Source organism: Habropoda laboriosa, unplaced genomic scaffold (genome assembly GCF_001263275.1).
Source record: "Habropoda laboriosa isolate 0110345459 unplaced genomic scaffold, ASM126327v1 scaffold134, whole genome shotgun sequence".
In the NCBI taxonomy this organism is placed as follows: domain Eukaryota; kingdom Metazoa; phylum Arthropoda; class Insecta; order Hymenoptera; family Apidae; genus Habropoda; species Habropoda laboriosa.
In genome coordinates, this window is record NW_017100266.1 from 1,023,938 (window position 1) to 1,041,225 (window position 17,288).

Sequence of the window (17,288 nt, forward strand, 5' to 3'; positions counted from 1 at the left end):
GCAATTTGGCAGCTCGAAATTTCTACGCTTAGAACTTAAAAATTTTCAATTTGAGAATTTGAAATTTGAACGCTTGAAATTTCGGCATTTTTTACTCGAGAGATTGGAATCGGGACGCGTGGAATCTCGGAATTTTTAATCCAAGAATCTTGGAATTTTCGTGGCGGCAGTTTCATAATTTGCAATTTAGAAGCTTGGAATCAGCATGTACAGAACTTCAGAATTTTCACTTTGAGAATTTGAAATTTGAACGCTTGAAATTTCGCAATTTCTTATTCGAGAGCTTAGAATTGGAGCGCGTGGAATCTCGGAATGTTTAATCCAACAGTCTTGAAATTATGATGCGTGGAATTTGGAAGATTCCCACTTTTGAAAATTGCAATTCTCATGCCTGAAATTTCCGGATTTTCAAATTCCAATCTTTGAAATTGTAACGAATTATAGGATTTCGCTTTGAATATTTTTCGTTTCAAGTAAAACTAAGTACAGCTATAATCTCTGAAATAAATCACACGTTTAAACGAAACAAGGGAATTAACGAAGGTCGATTTCCTGTCTTTCAGGTGAACGAAACCCAAGAAGCGCGGTCTTAGCCGCCAGAGAAATAACTTCGTCGTCGTGCAGTTACATGGCCCACGAGAAGCTCTCGTACGCCTTCAGCGTGTGGAGGATGGAGGACGACTGGAACTCGAATCTCTAGGGATCTTTTCACACGAACAACAGAATCATTTTCTTTCACGACTGCAACAAGGTAAAAGTTACTTAAAGAAATGAAGAAGTGGACACTACGTATACTTGGACATCAATCTCAGGATACCGTAGCTTAAGAACGCTCGATGATAACTCGATACTAGACACACGCTAGTACATCTCTGTGAAGAAACTGTGCGAGTTTATTGTAAAAGTGAGCATCGATTTCTTGTTTTCGCTGGCACGAAAATATCGAAATTACGAGGAATGAGAAAAAGACAATTATTATTGTGATGATGGTGCGCGATGGGGTTGAAGATATACTTTTGGAAATCGGTCGACTCGTCAGGCGAGTTTCTAGCTGGCAATGATTTCCGTTTTTTAGATTTGTAAGATTTATCACGAAGCTCCTATTTTTCCCCTTTTTCTTTTCACCGATTAATTCTGTAATTTGAGGGTGGGAGAAAAATTTTCTTTGGCTAGGCTTGTGTGATATTCTTCAATTTGGAAGAAAAACTGAACTGACTTGAGACGGTGCTTTTCAAAAGTTCAAGTTTCTACTGCACTTACCGCAAGAAGCAACATTTCTCCCTTTATGCGAAAACACGTTTTATCGTAAAGACTGACAAATTTTCCAAGTAGAATTGTTTTCGTTAAAAAAGTAAAAGAGAACTTCTCTATCGTGTTGTAATACCAATCGTAATAAAACCACGGACTGAATATTTTCACAAATTGAAGATGGACATGATCAATACATAAAAGTGATCTCCCATCGTTAATCATAGAAAATATCTGTCTCCAAATTTTCTAACGTTGATAACAGAATTTCTCTTGCTTAGTACCAAAAGAAGTAGGCCAAGAAACCTTATTTTCCAAAGTACAGTGGAGGAACAGTGTCACATTTGACGAGTCACAGATGACTAATTAACGATTGATTAGTCGTTCAGCGAGGGCAGAGGCGTCCTTTATTAGCCACGCTTTGAAATACAATCGCGACAGTTTATTTCACGCCGCGATAGATCAGTATGGCTCTCCTCACGGTCCTTGGGTGATATAATGTTAGGCAATAATTTACGTCTTCACGTTGCTCTATTAACAGTGGAACAGGTTTAGCCAGCCGGCCAATTCTTCCGCAATTTCTGTACCGTGTGAAAAGGGCGATCGTGTGGAGAGTCTTATCAGCAGGTTTCCTCTTCCGTCGATATCAATCTCGAGAATAACGTAAAATGATTAAAAATGATCTCGTTGGCTCTGCTAGGGGTGCAAAAGAATCTTGGTTGCTTTAGGTTGGATGATCGAGGTGGTGTATCAGTAGTGTCGTTGCAATGAGAAGTATTAAATAGTGGATATTGGATACTTGGCTGTTAAATATTTAAATGCTGGATATATGATTATTGAATACTTGACTGCTGAATAAATAATTCAATAAATCCAATATTAAAATTAATATGGTTATTGAATACTTGAATATTCCAATATTGGATATATTATTATTGAAAACTGGTTACTGAATATTTTAATATTGGATATGTATGGTTATTGAATACTTGACTACTGAATATTTCAATATTGGATATGTATGGTTATTGAATACTTGAATATTTTAATACTGGATATGTATGGTTATTGAATACCTGACTACTGAATATTTCAATTTTGGATATGTATGGTTATTGAATACTTGAATATTTTAATACTGGATATATGGTTATTGAAAACTTGACTACTGAATATTTCAATTTTGGATATGTATGGTTATTGAATACTTGACTACTGAATATTTTAATACTGGATATATGGTTATTGAAAACTTGGCTACTGAATATTTCAATTTTGGATATATGATTATTGAAAACTTGACTACTGAATATTTTAATACTGGATATATGGTTATTGAAAACTTGGCTACTGAATATTTTAATACTGGATATATGATTATTGAATACTTGACTACTTGTTAAATATTTAAATGCTGGATATATGATTATTGAACATTTGAATATTAAATATTTGGACGCACAGTGAAATATTTGACTACCGAATATTGCACGTTGAACATTTGACTATTGAATTGTTCACCATTGAATATCTTTCACTGGTGAATATTTGAATTTAGTTATTGCAAGTTTGAACGCTAAATATTTTCCTATTCAACTTTTCACTGCTGAATATACTTGACTGTACACTTGAATACTGAACACCGAGTATGCAACATTTCAATATTGAATTGTCCTTCGTTGAATTTCCAACTATCAATTCTTTCAATTCGCACATTACCTACTGAACTATGAAATTTGTCTCTTTGAACAGTCGAATAACAATCATAATCACGTCTGATAAGGCACAAAGGAAGAAAGAAGCCACAATTCAGTTACGAAGTACCTTCTTATTGAAGCACAATGAGGCTCGTTCAATGGCCACTTATTGCCGGGATTCCCGAAACGATTCCCTCTTGCACCTTTCTGTACCTTCGCGGAACGCTGTCCACTCCGTTAGGGTGAATTTACGACCTCGGAGGCTTCTGCTTTGAAGGAAGATTAACCAGGTCGCGTGCTTTGCTTCCAGCTGCGAATGGAAGTAACGCTTAGCTACGTACTCAGGCAAAAAGAACAATTTATAGCCTCGCACTGTTTCCTAATACACTAACCCAGCCGTAGAATTTATTCCAACTGACTACTCTAAGTTCGCTTTCTGAATTAATCGAGTACCAATTTTCGAAGCACGGAAAATCCATTATCACGCCTATCTGTATTTCTTCCTTTCAGATCGACTTTGCCCGCCCTTCGAAAGGACAATTTTCAAACATACTCTATTTCGCAACATTTTCCATCAACCTGATTGCTACAATAGAAACAGACAACACGTCTCATCGGCGATTCCCTGAAACCGTCCGATTTTCCCTTTCCCAGATCCACGGTCGACAGTAGCTTCATTGCTACAATTTTACGAGGTTTTTTTACGAGGCGGGATGATCGTGACGAGCCTAGCGTCTCGTCGACGCTGTGGAAACAAGCTCTAACTGCTCCCGACGGGTAGATGAAACTTAAACAAAACAACCATCAAGGGAGGCATTAACGAGCATTTTGGCGCCAATACGTCGCTCGGAGTATTTCTCTTTCTTTAAAAAACGAGGGAGAAAAATACGGAAATCTGTCTTCCTCTTTTCTCCGTTCGAAAAACACCGCTCTCTTCCCAACTTCGAAGGAGCATTTTGGCGCCAATACGCGTCGCTCGGAATATTTCTTCTCCTTGCAGAAAGGAAAGAAAAATACGGAAAATTTTGACTTACTTCCTTTTCCAAAAAAAAAAGAACAACGAATTCCTTAGTAGGAACTATTTCACCGGGGTCTCTCTTCATGCTTTTGTCGACGTTCACTCATGTGAACGTTTCGAAGGCAGCCCAGTTATTTTAAACCAGAAGAAGGCAAGGAAGGAAAAGTTCCACGTTTGACTCGCTTAACGAAGACACGCCACGTTAAATCCGCCAGCGTCTTTATTGCCGCACTGAATCTTCGTGAAAAAAAGCCTGCCTTCCAAACGAGGTGCCATCAGTGTCCCCCTTGAGAAGCTGTCAGAACGCCATCCCCTTTCTTCTTCTCTTCTTCCCTCTTTCGTCGTACATGCCTGTTTTTGGAAAATATTTTCACCTACCCTTCGATTCTATTTCTGGCTATTTCTAGATCCGATGAAAAAATTCAGTTTTCAATCGTAAGTACGTCAGTTCGATTCAGAAGATATTTATCAGCGTCCCAGCACAGACTTCTACGGCAGCTATTATTCCCTGAGGTCAAGACAACCGTAAATCTTCTCGAATTCAATTAAGAAGCGAGCTCGCCGGTTTCGAATTTCTTCAGGATGCACAGAGTACTCGCTGGGAAACTTTGTGATTTAATATTACAGTAAATGACTGCATTATCTCGTGTTATCGTGGATTCGACTGGTTTAACCCTTTGCACTCCAATGGCGCTGTTATGGCGACACGGAGAACTTTAAAATGTAAAATTCAGGTGTTTCTATATTATCAAAATAATGCGAATTAATAGAAGAAATAGAAGTAAGTATAAGCGTTAAAAATCCTTTTGTTTTCCTTTTTCAAAACAAAACTTTGGATTCTCAGAAGCCTTACGGAGAAAAGCTTGGAGTGCAAAGGGTTAACATTTACGCCACATTGACAATATTTCACTATTGAACATTTCTTTATCAAGATTTGTACAGTTGCCGCACTAAAGAAGAAAAAAGGTTCTCTCCACGGATACTTGTTATTTCATATGTCGATTTGCGTATTACAACAACGATGATAAATTTTGAACAAGTGTGACAACAAGTTCCTCCACAGATTCCTCTTCGTTCACCCTGAAACATTGTATTCTACGAATGTTGTACTCGTTTGGGTATCGAGAACTCACTTGGAGAAATATAAAGTGTGTTATAGGATATACTGTACTAATTGAAGTAATTAGAGGATCGATCGATCGTCTGATTACCTTTAATAGCACATAATGTGAATACAGTTGCGATGCATTGACGGTTGTCAGATTTTTATACTGTTGTTATTTAATTCGCGAATTAGAGCCAAAGATGTTGAATACTCATTTGGGCCTCTGATGTTACAGAGTGAGCTATAGACGTATTTTCTAATGTGAAGCAATCTCGAGCGAAGAAAATGTATAATTTTAGCGAATTTTTCCTGGTAATAATCAACGGTGCCTTCGTAACAGGGAACTCGAGATTGCTAGATTTTCCTTTCCTTTTTTCCACTTATGTATAAAATCACATTGTGCCTTGTATTATAGTAAAATCTTTCCAAGTGCACTTACAGCGGCTTGGACGTACAGCTAAAAGAACCAAATGTCTTGTACATAGTAACGTTAGTAGGTTAAATTTGTAAGTTGTACACGTTCTCGTGCGAAGAGACTGTAATACTGTCCATTTTCATCGTAAGTCTTTAACCTAGGTTAAGTTTCTCACTGTACAACGATGGCCGGAAGTCGCAATAATTTATTTCACCGTCGAACGACGAGTACTTTTTGCTCTTTGTAAATAACCTTGTAAATATCGATCGTTTCTTCTTTCTTTTTTTTTTTTTGTTTTTAAGAAAATTCTCTTTGAAGTTATTTGTGAAACATTACGATGTACATATTTATATACTTCTAGAGTAAGAACCAAATGAACAAATACCTCAGTAGAAATTTTCGGTGTAAGTAATATTGGAAATTTTCGAAATTGTCTATTTAACAATAATTCCCTTCTTCTCGTGTTAGAAATTCTCGACCGACACGTAGAAATGTCCACTGAAATATTTTTACATATGCGCCCTCGGTACTTTTATTGAGGACCGAGGGCTCTCCAGAGGCAAGGTTTCCTATGATACGAAGGATACTTGGATTTCCATTCCTTTAAACACGATGCCAACGTGCATTTTTTAACGTATATCTGCGCGCGTCTTTCTAATGTACAGTATTTTTATATCGATTGCGAGCACTGCGATAAAATTATCGAACATGTATATATCTGAGTTGTCGTTCCTCATTTTCCTTGAACAATCTGAAATCGGAGAGAGTACTGTTATTCCAGAGTTCTCTGTCACTCTAACGTTCCATTATTCTACAATTCTCGCAATTCCAACATTCCAGATTTCTATCATTTCCAAAGCTCCGCAATTCCCACAGTTCCGACATTCCAGATTTCTCTCATTTCCAAAGCTCCGCAATTCCCACAGTTCCGACATTCCAGATTTCTCTCATTTCCAAAGCTCCGCAATTCCCACAGTTCCGACATTCCAGATTTCTCTCATTTCCAAAGCTCCGCAATTCCCACAGTTCCGACATTCCAGATTTCTCTCATTTCCAAAGCTCCACAATTCCAACATTCCAGATTTCTATCATTCCCAAAGTTCTGTAATCCCCACAGTTCCAACATTCTAGATTTCTATCATTCCCAAAGCTCCACAACTTCCACAGTTCCGACATTCCAGATTTCTCTCATTTCCAAAGCTCTACAATTCCCACAGTTCCGACATTCCAGATTTCTCTCATTTCCAAAGCTCCGCAATTCCCACAATTCCGACATTCCAGATTTCTCTCATTTCAAAAGCTCCGCAATTCCCACAATTCCGACATTCCAGATTTCTCTCATTTCCAAAGCTCTACAATTCCCACAGTTCCAACATTCCAGATTTCTCTCATTTCCAAAGCTCCGCAATTCCCACAATTCCGATATTCCAGATTTCTATCATTCCCAAAGCTCCACAACTTCCACAGTTCCGACATTCCATATTCCTCTCATTTCCAAAGCTCCGCAATTCCCACAATTCCGACATACCAGATTTCTCTCATTTCCAAAGCTCCACAACTCCCACAGTTCCGACATTCCATATTTCCATCATTCCCAAAGTTCTGTAATATCGCAATTCCATCGTTTCAATATTCCATCGTTCCGAAATCTCGATACTCCAATATTCCAATACTCTAACATAACGATCTGCTCTTTTCGTTAAGTTTCCCACCAAATTGCGAGTTCCACCCGCGACGGAAGTTCCGTTGCGGAAGCGGGCGACTTTAAAAGCGTATCGCGTAACGCTGATCGCGGGGCTGACGTCACGAATACATTCGTAACGAGCCGAGCCGCGAAACATATGGATATTCCCAGATCGTAAATTCGGGGAAGCATCGTAGAAAGTCTGAAGCCGACAAACTTTCGACCGATGGTGGTGGTGAAGGGGGAGAACGGAATACCGTCGGGGAAGAGCCGATAAATAATTTACCAAACGCCAGCCGATGGCAGGCTTAATGGATTAGACGAGCCAGTGCAAATATTATTGCAAGGAAACGGCGGCTAGCGACGCCCAGTTTGCCCGATTGGTCAAAAACGATGTCAACCAAGTGGTCTTTCAGCCAATCAACGAACACCGGATGTTGGGCTTCGACCTTTTTGACCCGTTGTTCCCTCCATTTCCCTCCTATTTCACTCTCGTGTGGACACACATCTTCTCCTTTCTCGCCCGTTCGTCTTTCGATCGAGACCGGGAAATGTTCAATTCGAGAACTTGGAATCGAAACTTTTGCGAATTGGAAAACAGGAAATTGGAACACCGAGGATTTCAGAGATTCTCGGTATGAGATTTCGAGATGACGGTGCTAGGAATTTCCGAATTTTCAACTGAAGATCTTGGAATTGCGGTGTCTGGAATTTGAAATTTTGTCGATTGGAAAACTTGGTACAGCAATGCCGCGTATTTCGGAGTGATATTTAGCATCGTGATTCTCGAAATTTCCCAATGTTCAGCTGGAGATCTTGTAATTGCCACGATTGAAATTTACATGTTTTCTAATGTTCACGGGGTCCCACGATCGTTCATAAATTACAGGATCAAGGAGGCAGCTTCTTAGAAGGAAAAAAGCAGACGCAGCTGGTATCTCCTCTCTTATGATGAATCGGTGAGCGCATTCGTGATCGTAAAGCAGCTAGACCGGTAGCTGGAAAAGACCTGTCACATTCTCCTATAGTGATCCCAGAAATCTGAGAAACCACCTAACCTAAACATAGCGACCCACCAGGCTTCACCGGTTTATTTACGAACGCGAGAACCCGATGAAAATTCTACCGTCGTCCCTGTTCGTAACTATGCCACGTTTTTTCTGCTACATCTTGCTTGTTTTCACTATTCTTTCGTGGATAGGAGACGACTTTTCGATTCAATGTGTTCCTTGTATTCATTAGATGTGAAGAATACCAACATAAGATCATGTAACTGTTGGAATTGCCAGAGTTCTTTTGGTCCGCTAAGCTAAGCAACGTTTGCGCAACTCCGGCAATTCCATAGTTTTCCCATCTCCGAGATGTTTCTTTTCACCTCCCCCAATCACAAGCAATTCCTAAACAATTCCATGCTGTGTCTGCTTACAATCTATTAGCCGTCATCTCTAAGCCCCGCAATTCCACGCTTCGCTACGATTTCCTTCGGCAATTCCATGCCTTTTCGTATACCCGTTCACCAGCGGCGACGTCCGGCTTCGTCCACACGTCCTCGAAATTTATTCTCCTTCGTTACGTTCGACCATGTTCGACAATACCTATTCTCTTCGCTGAAACTGGAAAATAGTAAAAAACGGAAAAATGATAGAATGGATAAGAAAGAAAAGTTGCACAGCGAAAAGATTAAGGGGACCCGTGGTGAAGAAAGTTTTGCCGGCGTCTATTTCCATCCACGCGTACAAGTGCCCAAGCATAACCGGCAGGGTGGTTTCCTTGCCGGTGTATTTACCTATGCACGTCCCGTCGGAGTGAGCGCAGCCCGTTGCAGAACGTTTTACTGGCCGCGTAAAACGGAGCACAGTGTCATTCGATCGCCCTTATATACGTATGTGTTCACTTTGCGTACACATGGTGATGAAGAGGAGAAAGGGCGGTGGTCGCGGTTGGCACTAACGACGAACGATTCATCATCCCGGGGGAAAACGAAAGGAGTGACAGAAATTGCGGTGATTTAGTAGGAAAAGACAGAGAACAGATGTTCAACCTTTTCGCCATGTTCAGCCTCTATCTACTTCCTCTAACATCCCGCGTTATCATTTTCCTTCGACCTTCCTCGCGCTTGTGTGGAATTGCTCGGTAGCGGAGAACATACGAAGGTTGTGGAATTGTTCGAAAAAGTAAACAAAGTGCAGAATTGCGCAGGAATAAAGAGAGAACGTAGATTAACACAGAGATTAACCAGACACGGAATTGCCGAGAGAAATTTTGGTCACGCGTGGAATTGCCTGGGGGTGGAGAAAACACGAAGGTTGTGGAATTATTTAAAATTGGACAAAGTACAGAATTGCGTAGAAACAGAGAGACATCGCGTAGAATAACGTAGAATTTGACTACTCGTTGAACTGTTTGATAAGTTATGGAAAACACGTGGAATTGCCGGATGAAACTGTGAATAGATGTGGAATTGCGCGATACATACATATCCTCGATGGCCCTAAGAACTATAATTTAAAAAACTGGTCGAATGACGCGGACCAAATTTAATCGAAGGTTTACGAATAGTTCTCTAATTCGTTCGAAGTATCGAACTTCCATGAACCTATTATTGTATACGGCACAGGATCCATTTTCTCTATGCGGCAACGAGGTCCATTTTCACTTCCAGCGAAAGAGTATTTCAGGAAACGGGCCCAACTGGGAACCGGAGGCGGGGAAAGTTAATAGAAGTTGCGCTCCCTCCACGGTGTGAGGCATTGAGCATAATTCGGTGACCGATTCTCTCAGCCCAGCGGTGTTGCTTTTCCCATGGCCGCCTTTAGGGAGAAGAAACACGGATACCAGTGGCAGCTAATTAAGCCGCGTAATGAGCTCGTCCCCGCCAGTTAATTATTTTCCAAATGATTTTTCTTTCGGTCAGAGGAAATGGATACGTGGAAGTCTTTCTAATCGAATCACCCCGCTCTGCCTCATGCTACACGTTTCACCAGTCAACATGGCGCCTGGAGAAAAGGATATTTAAATACATACGTATACCGAATTGTCGTACAACGTGACCGATAAATGTATTCGTAAGACATATGAATTGATCTACTTCAAATTCTATAAAAATTAGATAATAGTAATAGAGATGAAATAGTAATAATAATAACAGTAACGAAATAGTAATAATATTAATAATAATAATGAAAAATAATATTGGAATGTACGAAATTTTCGGTGATGCAATTTTGTGACGAAAAGGTAGCGACATCTCCTCGACTTCCGGTAGTCAATGGCGTCGTAAACCGCCTGCCGAGAATTAAGTTATCGTAAACACGATTTATTGCAACAGGTTGCATCACCCCAAAATTTGCCATCTCGCGACCACGTAAATAGCAACCACGTGGCCAATACGAGTCTTCTTTCTGACCACAAATTCACTCCCAAGCTTTGTACACGGTTGCAACTACGAACAGTAGTCAAGAAAATGGTTGTTAAAAGGATCGAAAATCTTCTCCCTTGTCCGGGACACCCTGTGTTAATTACTTCAAAATATCGCAACGTAGAACTCTCTAAGTATACACTCAATAAGTACTTTCGCATCTTTCTGGAACACCTTGTACATATGTACTAAATAACAATTGTCGTCTTATTTTTCTGAGGGACTATGAGTACATCGAGTGACACATACGCTCTATTTTTTCTAAAATACCCTGTATAAACTGAATAACAACTGAGGACCTTGAAGCTAAAGCGGTGCAGCTCCGTTTTTACCAACTGCGAGTAAATTAGAAAAAAGTGTTTATGAAATTATTGTTTCGACTGAACATTGAAAAGAGAACACCAATTGAGAAATATATATTTTCACACAATAAATAGTGGTTATTGAGTTAACAAGTTTTTGCTTCTATTTCTGGCGAATTTTTCAAATCTCGAGCTGCCCCTGTCTTGCACTAAATTGTATAAAAAACGGGTGTTTTTTGTTAACTATGCACAATAAAGTGTATACACCATTTATTGATTTATTGTCGTTTTATTAATCATATATGGAAAACATATGTTAACGTTTTTTGTGGACATAAAAAAATAACATTATTCTTGAGTCATCGTTGTCTGTGGAAATATCCTCATCTCCGGTCAATGCACAAAAAAGCTGTTTATTAGGTCGGCTGTAGTTGGAAATTAACTGCATTACGTCGTTATATTTTGTGCTAAGGCAGGTCCAGATCGGCATTCGTATTAGACAAAACAATAATGAGTGCAGGTCGAAAATTTACAATAAATCGTTACACCAAACAATGTATAATTTGTTTCTTACGTATATTACACGTCATAACTAAAAGACTGTAAAAAATGGAGTTGCACTCCTCTTGCTGCAAAGTTCTCAATTCTCTTTCTGGAGCACTCTCCACATACTGAATAACAATTAACATCTTCTGTTACTAAGTATATCTGCAAAATCAAACACACAATAAGAAAAAATTGCGTTTCTCGGATAGAAATCTACCGACGTACTGGAATTTTAGTTATGAATTTGTAGATCTAGTGTGAAAGGAATGGTGATACTTCACGAGACATGTGTGTCTTATTTTCGCAGGATTTCAGGCGAGACCAAAGTATCCCTGGCGCCTGGTTCGATGATTTACTCCCGAGGGCGGTCTCCAAGCGGAAAGGGGTCGGACAAGGGGAGGTTAGGATTGTGACCAACAGAGGAAGAACCTATACGCGACTTCCTTGTTATTTCGTGGTCAAATAAATTACCGTTTGTTTCTTTTGCGGCGTGTTTTCTTAGATTAAGGTGGATCCTCGTGGAATTGGTGCACAAGCAGCTTCTGGAACAGATGTGGAATCACCTAACACCTAGTAAATTAAAAATTTCAGCCTGCAATATCCTACGTCTATTTTAATAAAATTTGAGTTATTAAGCTTCGCTGAAAATTATAACTAAATATTCAGTAACAATCACGTCTTACAACTCTTGTTCAAAATCAGAAATTTCATCCCAATTCTAGGCACCGAAACCTGCCTGATTTCGGACTTGAACTGTCTCACGTTATTCTTCAATAGGGGCTAATGTTTTGGACTCAGATTTTCCTAATATGTAGTTCAGTTAAATATTCGAACTTACTCAAGTGCTCGATTATTCATTAATAAAATTGTCATAATTCCAGTTGAAATTCACTCATCGTCGCTTAAATCCGCGGTATGCGGCTTCGGAGTCAGGAACAAGTAAACACAGAATCGGTAAGAAAGCTAAAGGCGCCTCCACAGGATGCATCCTTCCTCCCGAGCGCATTCGGACAAGAGGGCATTCAAAGAAAATTCTAACTGTTTATCGTCACGGTAAACCACAACTGCTCCCGTTCCCTTTCTTCCTTTCCGATCGATAAACTGTGAATGGTTCTTTAAATACGCGTCATAAACACACCGTACACACATATCACGATCGAATCAAGATTGTGAAACACGTCAGGTGAATCGAAAGGTGGTAAGCACTAGAATTAAGTACTTACAAACATATCGAGAATCCATTTGAAAATAAATACTACGAAAGCACTCGAAATTATTGTATTTTAATAATGATTTTCATTGTTACTCACTCGGGAGAAACTATAGGGATTGAAAATACAAGAAACTATTCTTTGGATTTGGTCACATATTACACTTCCCTCCATATTCGATACCATGACCACGCAAATCGAATCAAATTACATTATCGCCGTGTGGTACACCATAAATCCAAAAAATTTCACATTTACAGTTTAATTAATTGTAATATATATTGTGTACGTGCATATAAAGAAAAAAGACGGTACATAAAAGCGTTAATTATGTAACGAAAAAATAGGAGTTTTGAAAATCATTACTATGTTTTCGTGAATACTGCCGACATCTGTGTTTGTTGATCTGAATTACAGTTTAAAACTGCGATTTTGTGTCAGTCATCCGGTAACTGTGTTTCTCACGCATTTTTGTATTTATTTACATGTTTAATTGGTACAATGATGACAGTACTTCGCATACATATGTATATGAATAAATGTACAAGTGTAACGTTTTCATGGAAACTGAGAAATAAAAGACGATATTAATTGACGTGGCTAATACTTGAAAAAATTATAGCTTTCTTCTCAATTTATAATTAATTGAAACTTACTTATTTCGAAGATAAAACTATGCTTCTCCTGTAAAAATAAAGTAATATTCGTGAAAATATTTGTTGGAACGTGAAGATCACTTTCAAACGAATCCCAATTCAAGATGGCGATGCATTACATCATCAAAAAGCGCGCGGAAAGTTCATCTCAATTCCTTTTTCCGATTTTCGAATTTCATTTTAATTCGAATAACAAAGAAACAAAAAGGAAGTAGTTCATTTTAAGTAAAAAAATTATTACATTGCTTTTAATTCATAAATAAAACCGACACAGTCTCTTAACATAAATATCGATTCATCAGAATTTCAGTTCTGTTCTCATTAATATTATTGTTAGACATTATTAATCGTTAATTGTTCGGTACAGTGTAATATAACATGTTAATCCGTGATTTGTAGTTAAATTGGTAGTTCTTTTTATTATTTTAACAGGCAATGGAAGAAAAATACTATATCGAGTAGAGTAAGCAAGGGAAAGAAATGAAACAAAATACGTCTCAGAAAGCTGAGGTCATGCAACATACATTCACAGGGGCAAAATTTCCAATATGTACATATGCATCTCCCTAAAAACTTTCTCGAGGACGATCCATTTGATCAACAAATATTGACATCAATGATCAATTTGATCAACAAATATTAGTATTAAGTACATACATCTTACTATGTTTATTACATGAATTTTTCAAAATCGATATGGTTTTCACTCTACTCTCTACTAAACTTAGTCCAATTCAGTTAGAAATTTTGACTTAGTTTTCACATTTACATGTCACAGTAGCAAATGTTTTTTTGAGCACGTTTAGGGCAATTTCTTCCCGTCTTGGACGATCATAGTATATCATGGGACAGAGTCTGTTATAGATATGAAAAAGAAAATTGGAAAATGAGTATGAAAACTGTGGCAAGGTTATATTTGATTTTCACTGAATTTGTGGGAAGCCCCTACGATTTTTTTTATTATTAATGTATTCCTTTCATGCATTCTCTCTCTCTCTCTCTCACTCGCTCGCTCTCTCTCTCTCTCTCTCTCTCTTTCATGTACATAATTTACCAAATAATTGCTAAGTGTATATAGTTCGACGATTGAACTATGCTTTGGAAATTCGCGTAACAGAACTCGATTCAAAGCCAATGGTGTTAGCCCGAAATAATCTGACTCAGTCAACAATCTTAAACTCTCTGACAACTAGATAATAAAACTTATTGACACTGCTTCTGATGATAAACGCTCACAGGTAGAACTCTCCACAGAATTGTTACCCCTTGCTTTGCGAATATCCTGATTAAAATTTGCAAATATAGTACAACTCGTATTTTACAAGTAACCTTGATATAAAAATCTAACAAACACCCATGGTATACTAGTGTACTCGAAAACCAAGAGGTTGAATAGTACCACACAGGTTCGACAGGACTAGGGGCAAACAGATCACAATTGTGCTGTAAGTGTCTGTGTCCCAGTCAGGAGTTTTCAACACCTTTCTTCAAGATCTGCACGCATCGTTATCACAACTTTCTTGTATCCATTATTTTATCTAAAGAACAAAGACGAATGCTGGGCATTCATTTTTTTCACTTATTCCATAGTAACGCTCCACAATACATATTTCACTGTATAAGCAAATACTGCAAATCCTATGATGACAATGAGATTGTGTAATGCACTGTGTAGAGGACTCTGATCCCTCTGCAGCTGGTTGCGTATTAAGGATGAAACTTCAGAAGCTGTATTCTGACTTTTTGCCTGTATTTCTAATTCTTTCCTGTGCTTCAATTCTGCTTTTATAATCTACAACATACCAATGTTTTTTGTTAATCATTTGGTAGATTTTAATGAAATACACACATATAAAACATTAGTAATACCTCAACAGTTTCTGGGAAAAGTTCACAGAACATCTTGTCCTTTAAATTGAATTCCAAACTCTTTTCAGCAAATTGTTTCTTCTCGAAATCTGATGTTTTGATGCTACCTGTGGTAGGACTTTTTTCAATCTATCAAAAAAATTATTATTAGCTTATTGAATATTATAATTAAACTAGTATTTAATTACACACCATAAAACTAAGTAATCCTGTAAGAATAGTGGATACGCTCCATGCTGGATTCCACGTATCAGGGTGAAAATCAGAAATAGATAAACATAATCTTGTATTGACACTAAACCTCCCATTTGGAGTAATCATATAAATACTAGGAGGCTGAAATGGAAATTCCCCAGGAAATACAAGCTTTCCATGATAATATCCTCCTTCATAAGGAGTTTTCTCTGGACCTTTTACTACATAGTGCCTGTAACAAAAGTATATGACATAATACATACAGGATACTTTAACAGTACATGAAAATATTTAAAGCACATACCATTCTAATATATTCGAGGGGACCGGCTCTGCCACAACGTATGGTATAGGGTCTTTTTTAAGACGCACATAATCTTGCTTCAGTCTTGCTGTTGCACTATTTGCTACTCTATTCATATTCAAAATTTTTTATTCAGACACTTTCTTTTGTTGTATTCTAAAATATGTTTCTTCGTATAACTATTCTGTGAATCTCTCTTGAATCAACTCTCAGATCAGTGTAATACCTCTTGATAGCCTTACATTAAAGTACTCTCAAGAAATTGTGCGTTTCACGTGGTGACTCTCAGTATCGATTTATCAAGTTTTGCAACGTGTCTATCAACAAGGTACCTCGTTAAACGTGTTATAGTTTGTGGTAACGTAATGAGAAGCAAATTCGTGGGCAATTTGAAAGGTAGGTTACGTTTCTCTCGAAGTACAACAACGTAAATGCAAAATTGTTTGGAGAATGGCTCGTCGTGTAATGGAGAATCACTTATGATGAACTTTGTCTTTGCACTTAAAGAATATTCACGAATGACACTAAATTTGACAGCACTCTTTCATGACAGAAAACATATGACTATAAAATGCACTGAATTATTCCATTTCGCGACAGTGCTGCCAAACCCGTCCGTTATAATATATTTAATTATCATTCGATAAATTGTTAAATCATTCATGATTCTATGATTAAGTTGATCTTTTTTTCAATTAAAACGTTGATAAAAGAAGAAGATTATCATTTGAAAATTCTCAATCGATGATTATTCTTATAATTAACCTCGAATATGCACAGAACATAATTAAACGAATATATTGCATTTTGTATAAATATTACAATTATAGAATTATTTTAAAAAATACGGAATGTAATTACAGGATTAAAATAGGGGATACATATAAAATTAGAATGTACAGATTATTGTTATTGTATTGTTATAATAATAAATACAGTTGATGCACTATGACTATTTTGCATTTTGAAACCTGAACATTTTTTTTATATTAATCAATTTTTTAAATTTATCTTTCAATCTATCAATAACAAACGATTTATAAAATCGAACGTTTGTAAAAATTTGAAGAATTGCTTCAGATGACGATAACAAAATGAAACTATTATATCATTCATGAATATTTCTACGACATAAACAATTTTTGTAAAATTATGTTATTTCCAAAAAATGACGCATTTCTGTCAAAAATGGAAACGTATATTTACACAACATGTAGACGCTGAAATTGCAAATTTTAAGGAAAAAAATTGTTAGCACTTGTTCATAACGTTAGCATTTGTTAGAATTCCCTAGACATTAATATTTATAACAAAAACATAATCGTGTTGACTTAGAAAAATAACTATTCCATGAATTCGACAAAAAAACGCAATCATTCTTTTTTTAATTCTGTCATGTCGTTTCATTAGATCTCTCTTTTGATTCTTTTTCGTTTTATTAGTCGTGAACATACAAGATATATTTCGTAGTTCTTCCAAATGTGGAACGTTATAAAAACCACTTGTTAGTATCATCAGCGAATTATGTAACGTCAGTTGACAAGGATACAACCAGGAATTATTCGTTGATGAATGGAGCTTAAGATTCGTGACAGTCTCCGCCTCCCACCGACTATCACC

The 17,288-nt window shown here is 37.5% G+C and overlaps 2 protein-coding genes across 2 annotated transcripts in view; one reads left to right on the forward strand and one right to left on the reverse strand.

The window, feature by feature from the left end:
- Window positions 1–700, forward strand: part of LOC108573324 (protein twist) — a 3,190-nt gene extending 2,490 nt beyond the window's left edge. Inside the window, exon 2 of the mRNA XM_017935731.1 lies at window positions 564–700. Coding sequence (XP_017791220.1) covers window positions 564–700 — 137 coding nt within the window. The remainder of the gene's footprint in view (window positions 1–563) is intronic.
- Window positions 701–14,161: 13,461 nt separating this feature from the next.
- On the reverse strand, window positions 14,162–15,921 carry LOC108573300 (ubiquitin-conjugating enzyme E2 J2-like). Its single transcript, XM_017935701.1, has 4 exons — window positions 15,669–15,921; window positions 15,362–15,596; window positions 15,170–15,298; window positions 14,162–15,092 (listed from the first exon to the last, which is right to left on the reverse strand). The coding sequence occupies exons 1-4, from the start codon at window positions 15,782–15,784 to the stop codon at window positions 14,880–14,882; spliced, it is 693 nt and encodes a 230-aa protein (XP_017791190.1). The 5' UTR covers window positions 15,785–15,921; the 3' UTR covers window positions 14,162–14,879.
- Between the last annotated feature and the right edge of the window lie 1,367 nt (window positions 15,922–17,288).